Source organism: Neovison vison, chromosome 2 (assembly GCF_020171115.1).
Source record: "Neovison vison isolate M4711 chromosome 2, ASM_NN_V1, whole genome shotgun sequence".
Classification (NCBI taxonomy): Eukaryota; Metazoa; Chordata; class Mammalia; order Carnivora; family Mustelidae; genus Neogale; species Neogale vison.
In genome coordinates, this window is record NC_058092.1 from 356,770 (window position 1) to 365,845 (window position 9,076).

General features: G+C 55.1%; 1 protein-coding gene across 1 annotated transcript in view; it reads left to right on the top strand.

The window, feature by feature from the left end:
- Positions 1–8,847, top strand: part of TTLL10 (tubulin tyrosine ligase like 10) — a 54,097-nt gene extending 45,250 nt beyond the window's left edge. The window contains exons 9-14 of the mRNA XM_044236252.1: positions 51–222; positions 1,112–1,283; positions 1,791–1,931; positions 7,523–7,639; positions 7,949–8,042; positions 8,417–8,847. Of these exons, the coding sequence (XP_044092187.1) occupies positions 51–222; positions 1,112–1,283; positions 1,791–1,931; positions 7,523–7,639; positions 7,949–8,042; positions 8,417–8,847 (1,127 nt within the window). The remainder of the gene's footprint in view (positions 1–50; positions 223–1,111; positions 1,284–1,790; positions 1,932–7,522; positions 7,640–7,948; positions 8,043–8,416) is intronic.
- The last annotated feature ends 229 nt before the right edge of the window (positions 8,848–9,076 follow it).

Sequence of the window (9,076 nt, forward strand, 5' to 3'; positions counted from 1 at the left end):
CGTGGTCGGAGCGGCCCGGGCTAGCCCGAAGTTCGGGGCTCTTCCTGCAGGAAATCACATCTGGATCTGCAAGCCCACTGCCTGCAACCAGGGCAAAGGCATCTTCCTGCTCAGGAACCAGGAGGAAGTCGCTGCCCTGCAAGTCAAGACCCAGAGCATCGAGGACGACCCCATCTACCGCAAGATGCCGTTCAGGGCGCCTCAGGCGCGGGTCGTGCAGAGGTGTTGGGCATAGTTCACGGTGGGGCTGGGGCTGGCCGTGGGCCCCGCTGGCGCCTGGGAGAGCTGGTGGGGCCCCCAGGGCCCATAGAGGAGTCCTCGGTCATGGAAAGCTGTGGTGCCCTCCGCTGGGCCCCGTTGTAGCTGGCAGAGGTGGGGCGGTCACAGACTGTCCGGGCTGCAGAGGCGATGCCCTCCACCCCAACCCCACCCACAGAGGCTCCTGCACATGGGGTAGAGACCGGGAAGCCTTGGTCGGTTCGTTCCCCAGCCTGGGCACCGCCCCTCTGTCCAGTCCTGCAGGAAGGCCAGCCAGTCTCCCGTCCCCAGCGCAGCCAGCCCCAGCCTTCAGGCCTGGAGCAGAGCTGACCACCCCTCCCTGGCTCCCTCTGCCTCTGGACGAGATCCAGACCCTCAGCCTCACAGCGGGAGGTGGAGGAGCCGCAGTCTGGCCTCCCAAAGGTCCCTTTGGGGCTCCCCACACGTCAGTGGGGCTCTGCCACAGCTGCCGTCTGCGCCCCCCTTCGGCCCTCGGCGTCTTTAGACCGACCTGTTCCTTCCTCCTGGGACGTCTCCTCCCAGCCTTCCAGCCTTGAAGGCCCAGTGTCTGCCCTCCCTCCTCCAGGAAGTCCTCCCTGCCCACAGGGGCCCAACCTGCTCCCACTCTCAAGGAGCCTAGGGAAAACTGCCCCCGGGGGGTGGGGGTGGGGGTGGGGGCTGCCTGGGGGGGCTGCGTGGGCTGAGGGTTGGGGCCAGGCTCCGAAGTGTCCCCTCAGAAGAGAGAGCCCACAAACTCCCGGGACAAGTGGTGCTGAGGAACTGGTCTGGGCTCAGGAGGGGACCAGGGGACGCAGACTAGGCTGGCCGTGCCCCAGCCGCCATGTGTCCGCAGGTACATCCAGAACCCCCTGCTCCTTAGCGGGAAGAAGTTCGATGTGCGCTCCTACCTGCTCATTGCCTGCGCCGCGCCCTACATGGTCTTCTTTGGCCACGGCTACGCCCGCCTCACCCTCAGCCTGTATGACCCCCATTCCAGCGACCTCAGGGGCCACCTGACCAACCAGGTAAGGGGACCCCGCGATGAGGGCCCCCTCTGCAGCCTTGGCTCACAGAAGGGAGTTCAGCTGTGGACTCGCTTTGATGGGGAGAGGCCACTGGACGCCGGCCCCGCTCTGGGGAGATGGGTTCACGGATGGAGCGCGGCCCTGGGCACGATGAGGGTGGGGCTGGACCCGGGGAGGTCAAGGTGGGCACGTGGCCACGGAGGGGATGGGCGGAGGCGGAGCCTGACAGGGGGCGGGACCAGGGCTGGCCGGTGCGTGGGAAATCCGTGGGGTTAGGGTCTCCACGAGGACCTCCGTGGAGAGACCCTGTGCGCAGAGGTCTCCGTGACAGGGTCTGCGTGGGGGCCTTCTGCGAGGATCTGGGGGACCCTTGACGGTGCAGAGGGTCTCAGCAGGGCTTGCCGGGTAGCTGGGGTAGCGGCGGGGGGCTCTGTGCGGGGCCCTCAGCGGGGGCAGAGCCTCGGGGTGTTCCGGAGCGGTGGTCTGCAGGTGCCGCCCTGCCCCCAGTTCATGCAGAAGAAGAGCCCCCTGTACGTGCTGCTCAAGGAGGACACGGTGTGGAGCATGGACCAGCTCAACCGCCACATCAACGACAAGTTCAGCAAGACCAAGGGGCTCCCCAGAGACTGGGTCTTCACCACCTTCACGGTCCGTGGGCCCCTCCCGACACCAGCCCGTGGGGCGGGGCTAAGGGTCAAGACCCCGCACAGTGGTGGGGGGCGCTGGGCGCAAGGCGCTCACACGTTCCTGGGGAGTGTGTCTGCGCTGAAGTGTGTGTCCCGTGCCTGTGCATCTGCGTGGAGAGTGTGGCAGCTGGCCGCTGGGGGGCTAGTTACGCCCCCCTCCCTCCCTCCCCTTCCCTCTCTCCCTCCCTCTCTCCCTCTTTAATGGTTCACCTCCCACGGAGTTCACTACTCCAAGGTGTACAGTTCAGGGGCTTTAGTTGATTCATCAAGTTGTGCAAGGATCACCACCTGGTTCTTCACACAGAAACAGCCACACCCGTCAACAGTCACTCCTCATCCCGTCCCCCAGCTCTTGGTGACCGTGCCTGTCCCCACAGATTACCCTATTCTGAACATTTCGTAATCATGGAATCCCACAAGATGGCTTTCCTGCGTGTGGCATCCTCATTCCTCTCCGTGACTCGGTAAAATCTCACTGTAGGGTTACACCGTTTCTTTGGATAAACATTTGTCACCAATGGATGTTGGCTGTCATGAGTAATGCTGCTGTGAATATTCATACGCAAGCTTTCGCACGAACACATTTTCAGTCTCCGGTGTGCAGTCGGAGTGCCGTGTGGGTCGTGCGGTCACGTGCCTCGAACTTGTTGAGGAACAGCCCCGGTGCTCCCCGGGGGCCGCAGCAGTCCGCCCTCGCACCAGCAACGCAGCGCAGCCCCGTTTCTCCGTATTCTCACCAACCCTTGTTCCTTTTCTTTCTTTCTTTCTTTCTTTTTTAAGTCATCCAGTGGGTGTGACGTGGTATCTCACTGTGGTTTTGATTTACACTTCCGTAATGATGAATGAGTTGGGCACCCTCTCACGCGCTTATTGGCCGTCTGTGGGTCTAAGAGCTTTTTGCGTGTTCTGGGTACTAGACCCTTCTCTAATAACGTCACTTGCGCATATTTTCCCCCGTTCTGTGAATTGTCTTTTCACTTTTTTGATAATGTCCTCTTTCTTGCACCAAAGTTTTTGATTTTGAGGGAATCCAATTCATCTATTTTTTCTTTGTTACTCATGCCTTCAATGTCATATCTAAGGATCCATTTCCAAATCCAAAGTCACAGAGATTTGTACCTGTGTTTGCTTCTCGGTTTTATCACCTAGTGATAAGTGGCTCTTACAGCGAGGCCACTGCTCCCTTTTGAGTTAATTTTTGTGTACGGTGGGAGGGGTCCGCCCTCATTCTTCTGTGTGTGGATGTCCCGCTTTCTTAGTGCCGTGGTCAAGGACACTGTTCTTGGCACACTGCTGGCAATCGACTGGTCAGGTAGGTCTGGGTTTCTCTAGAATTTCTTTTTTTTTTTTTTTTAAGATTTTATTTATTTATCTGACAGACAGAGATCACAAGGAGGCAGAGAGGCAGGCAGAGAGAGAGAAGGAAGCAGGCTCCCCGCAGAGCAGAGAGCCCGATGCGGGGCTCGATCCCAGGACCCTGGGATCATGACCTGAGCCGAAGGCAGAGGCTTTAACCCGCTGAGCCACCCAGGCGCCCCTTCTCTAGAATTTCTATCCATTCCCTTCCATCGACGTGCGAACCAGGGTACACTGTTCTGACAGCTGCTACTTCCTTCTCTCTGCGAGTGTGTTGTATTACACCAACTGGTTTTCATGCACAGAATCGCTCCTGCATTTTGGCGTAAATCACACTCAGACGTGATCTCTAACGTGCGAACGCGCTGCTGGATGGGGTTTTTGCCCGCATTTCGATGAGTGTGTGTGTGTCTACACACACCAGCCATACTGGTCTGCAGCACTCTCCTGCATGCTTGGGATGTGTTTCTTTCTCTTCTTTTTTGGAAAGTTTGTGAAGAGTTCGTGTTAATTCTCTAAATATTTGGAAGACTTCTCCAGTCTTCCAAAGCCACCTGATCCTGGCCTTTTCTTTGTAGGAAGGTTTTTAGTGACCGACTCGGCTTGTGCTTGTCATAGGTGATTCAGATTTTCTGTTTCTTATTGGGTCGAGCTGTTAGTTTGTGCATTTCTTTCAGGTTATCTAGTTTGATTGGGAATACAATTGTTCATAGAGTTCTATGAATCATAGTCCTTTTTATAATTATTTTCATCTCTACGTAAGGTCTTCCTTTATTTCTCGAGTGTTTTCTCGGTCAGTCTAGCTATGACTTTGTCCATTTTGTCAATGTTTTCCATGAACCAGCTTTTGGTTTCATTTATTTTCTTTATTGTTCTCTATTCTCTCATCCATTTATACCCCTTATTTTCCTTCCTTTGGATTTTCTCTTCTTTTTCTAGTTTATTAAGGTTTAAGTCTAGGTTATCGATCTGAGGTCTTCCTTCCTGTTTTCTTATAGGTGTTTACCGCCGTAAATTTCCCCCAAACATTGATTTTACCACAATGCATAAGGCTCTATGTTCTACCTTCATTTCATTTGTTGTTAAGGGGTGTGCTATTTAATTTCCACAAACTTGTGGATTTTCCAATTTTCCTTCTCGCAGATTTTATTTTAAAGATTTTATTTATTTATTTATTTGACAGACAGAGATCACAATTCAGCGAGAGGCAGGCAGAGAGAGAGGAGGAAGCAGGCTCCCCGCAGAGCAGAGAACCTGATGTGGGGCTCGATCCCAGGACCCTGAGATCATGACCTGAGCTGAAGGCAGCGGCTTAACCCACTGAGCCACCCAGACGCCCTGCATTCCGGCTCTTTTGCTACTGTTTGCATGATAGACCCTCTTTCCGACCTTTCACTTTCAGCCTGTGTCTTTGAATCAAAAGTGAGGCTCTTATAGATAGGATATCAAGGGTTGTGTTTTTTAATGCATTCTTCCCATCTCTGTTGTGTAATTATAAAGTTTAACTCATTCACATTTGATACAGTTACTGGTAGGTAGGACTTACATCTTCTACTTTTCTATTTGTTTTCTACATATCATATCTATTTTCTTCTCAATTCCTCCATTACTGCCTCCTTTTGTAGTAAACACGTATCTCCTAGAGTATCATATCTAGTGTCATTTCTTTTATTATATGGTTTTGAATTATTTTCTTTGCTGTTGCCCTGAGGGTTACCATTAACCTCTTAATCTATAACAGTTTAGTTTGGATTAATACCAAGTTAATTTCCATAGTATTAAAAAAAAACTACAAAACCCTTGTTCCTATATAGTTCTTTCCCTCCCTTTATGCTGTTATTTTCACAGATTACAGCTGTATACATTGTGCGCCCATCAGATACCATCAGATATAGAATTCTTGGTTGACAGTTTTTCCTTTCAGCGTTTGAATATGTCATTCCACTGTCCTCTGGAATCCATGGTTTCTGATGAGAATTTGGCTGTGAATCCTATCAAGGACCCCTTATAACTCATCACTTCTCTCTTGATTTCAACATTCTCTCTTTGTCTTTTTGAAAGTTTGCTTATGATACGCTGGATCTCTTTGAGTTTATCCTAATTGGTGACCTTCTTTGGTGTGTAGACCTTTTTTTTTTTTTAATCAAATTTGGGAAATTTTGTATCATTATTTCTTCAACTATTCTTCCTGCCTCTTACTCCTTCTCCTTCTGGGACTCCCCTTACTTATGTTGGTCTGCTTGATGGGGTCTCACCAGCCTCTGTAGCTTTGTTTCTTTTTTCTTCATTCCCTTTCTTCTGTTCCCCTGACTGGATAATCTCGATTGACCTATCTTCGAAAAACTGTTAAGCTCCTCGAGTTTCATTTTTTATTTACTTTTCAAATCCAGAATTTCTGTGTGGTTTCCTTTTATAACACCCATCCCTTCACTGATATTCTCTATTTGGTAGGATATCATGCTCATATTTTCCTTTAGTTCCTTTCAAGTGAGATCTTCTGGGGAGGCCAGCAGAGAGATCACAAGTAGCTACTACTTTTTACGATTTTTTTTGCAAGTCATATCCATTCTGCTATCCCCAGGACTGAGAATGCAGACTTTTTTCAAGTCTAGCACCAAGTTGGGAAGTAGGGATAAAACCAAGGCAAGTTAAAATGCTACAGAGCTTGGTCTTCTTACCAAGATTCAAGATTTTTCTTCACAATCACTCCTCAGGTTGCTGCAAGCCTTTGGTTAGTTTCCAGGGTTCTGAAAAAGTTGATTCTGATTATTTTTGCCAGGTTGTTTTGTTTGGTGGCTTTTATGGAGTGACTTATTTTCAGATGTCCTTTCTCTGCCACCCCATGGCAGTGGGGTGGTTCTGCCATTGAGACACTCGCTGCGGTCACCAGTGACCTCCCTGTTGCCACACCCAGGGGTCGGTTCCTGGTCTTCCTTTTCTCTGATGTGTCAGCCAGTCTGGACTAGCTGTTCATTCCCTGGTGTTTTCTCCCTCCGGCTTCCAGGGCCTTGCCCGCTCCCTCCTGGCACCCTGTTCTGGGCCCCCCACATCCCACCTACTGCTCTCTGGAGGCCCAGGGCTCTGCTCTTTATCTGCACCATTGGTAATGAAAGTCTCCTGGCTCCACAGTTAAACATGTGGCCCTGACCAGATGCCTTATATCCCAGAGCTTATCAACACCCACCTGCAAGCTCCTAAACATCTCAGACTCCATTGTTCCCCTCCTCTTCTCAGTGATGGGGCTTCATCCCTGCAGAGCTTTAGACCAAAGACTTAGGGACGGCTCTTTCACAGCTCATAACCCATTCATAAACCGGTCAGGTCAGCTCTGCATCAAAATACATTCCGAGGGGCGCCTGGGGGGCTCCGTGGGGTAAGCCTCTGCCTTCAGCTCAGGTCATGATCTCAGGGTCCTGGGATCGAGCCCCGCATCGGGCTCTCTGCTCAGCAGGGAGCCTGCTTCCCTCTCTCTCTCTGCCTGCCTCTCTGCCTCCTTGTGATCTCTCTCTGTCTATCAAATAAATAAATAAAAATCTTTAAAAAAAAATTCCTTTAAAAAAAAACAACATTCCGAACCAGCCCAGTACCTCCAGCAACAACTGCCAACACGCCCTCCATTTCTCTCAGCAGAGCTCCCAGTGGGCACTGACTTCCTGCTGCCCTCCGGCTTGCTGCGGCCGCCTCGCTCTCTTCCCCCAACACCGACACAGGCGACACACACTCCACTTACAGCTGCTGCCCTTCCCCCAAACTCCCCACCCCATCCCACAGACCTCGCATTCAGCCTTCAGTCCGCTCACTACTTCCTCACTGAGGCCCAACACCCGCCCCCTTTCTTGCAACAAACACCCTAGGACCCCCCAACCCGGCTTCGTTTTCTTCATCAGCACTTCTTGATACGCTGCACAAAATATACACGCGTGTTTGTGTGTTCACATGCCGCATCTGTTTTCTCTCTCCTGCTGTGAGGGAGCTGCTCCAAGTTCCCTTCACTCCGGTGCCCCAGTCCCTGCCGTGAAGGAGCAGCTCCACATGTTTGCTGAGAGAATACAAGAGTGAATGAGTTTCTTGCTGTGAGCCTGTGACTCAGTGGGAAAGTGTGAGCAGGTGTGCAGCCGTGCAGGTGGGAGCACAGGTGAGGGCTGTGCTGGCTGCTCAGGCCGTGACTGGATGTCACCCCTCCCTGCGCCCCCTCAGAAGCGGATGCAGCAGATCATGGCCCACTGCTTCCAGGCTGTCAAGTCCAAGCTCCACTGCAAGCTGGGCTACTTTGACCTCATTGGCTGTGACTTCTTGATTGATGAGAACTTCAAGGTACTTCTGCAGTTTCCCGGGACCAGTGGGGTTTGGTAGGGAGGGGCGCCCAGTGCATATCCTGAGCCCGCAGGCAAGCCCATGCGCCAGGGTCGCAGTCAGACTCCGCCACCCCTGCCGAGCTCCTGCAGCTGGAGCAGTGCCCGCCCAGAGCCAGACCCTCAGAGACTTGGCTCCCTGGGCAAATAGGAGGAGTGAGGCCTCAGAAAAGGGGCTCCCCAGGACCACTCGCCCTAATGAGGACCAAGGCTACAGCCTTCCCTGAGCCAAGTGATGTGTGGGGACGATGCTAACCAGTGTTGGGCCCAGGTGTGGCTGCTGGAAATGAACTCCAACCCCGCCCTGCACACCAACTGTGAAGTCCTGAAGGAGGTGATACCAGGCGTGGTCATGGAGACGCTGGGTGAGGCCCTTTGCAACCCCCAGACCCTCAAACAGGGCCCTCCCTGCTTGCCCAGCCGTGGGTGTGCCAGACCCCCCTCTCCCCAAATTCACACGCCCGCAAACCTAGTTCTCCAACATCCAGAGGACCTACGTGGACACCGCACCCTCCGCTCAGGCCCCGCAGAAGGGCGACCCTGCCCACCCTCCCCACCACCCTGGTGCCGGCCACACCTCGTCCCCAGCTGGGTCCCGCCCCTCGGCTCTCTCACCCCCAACCCCGCCGGGCCTCAGAACCTCCACCCCACGGGGGGAGGGGGCGCTGCGTCCCCGCCGCTCCCACGTCCCGTCCGGGCAGCCAATGCCCCGGCTCACCCCCTCCCCCGCCGCCCCCAGACCTGGCCATCGAGACCTTTCAGAAGAGCTTGCGCAACCAGAAGATGCTGCCTCTGCTCTCCCAGCGCCGCTTCGCGCTCCTGCACAACGGCGAGGCGGACCTGTGGCCGCGCCTGGGGGGCCCCCGCAGCGCCCTCCGCCCGCCGCCCCCACGGCCGGCGGGCGAGGCCGACTGCTCGAAGCCACCTCCGCCCCGCGCCGTCCACAGGCCGGGCGCGCGCAGGCCCGCGCGGCCCCGGAGCCCCGGAGGCGCGCACAGGCGGCCGCCCTCGGCGCAGAGGCGGCCCCGACCGCCCGGCCCCGGCCCCGACGGCGCCCAGAGCGGGGAGCCCGGGGCCGAGCGGCCGCGCGCGGGCGCCGGGGACCCGGCGCGAGAGCCCTCCCCGGGGCTGGCGGCGGGGCGCAAGGACGCGGGGCTCCGCGGCTCCTAGCGGGCGGGCCGCCGGCGCCCCCGCGGGACCTATAAAGGCTACTTTGTTACAAAGCGCCTCGGCTGAGGATCGCGGCCCCAGGCCCCGGGTGCCCCCCTGTAGCTCCTTCGGCACGTCCTTGCCTCTGCCCCACAGGCCCCTAGTCCGCTGCTGGGATCTGTCCTTGGGGGCTGGGGTGGGGGGATTAGGGGAGCCGGCTGGGGCGTCTGTCCTACTGGGAGGGGAGGAG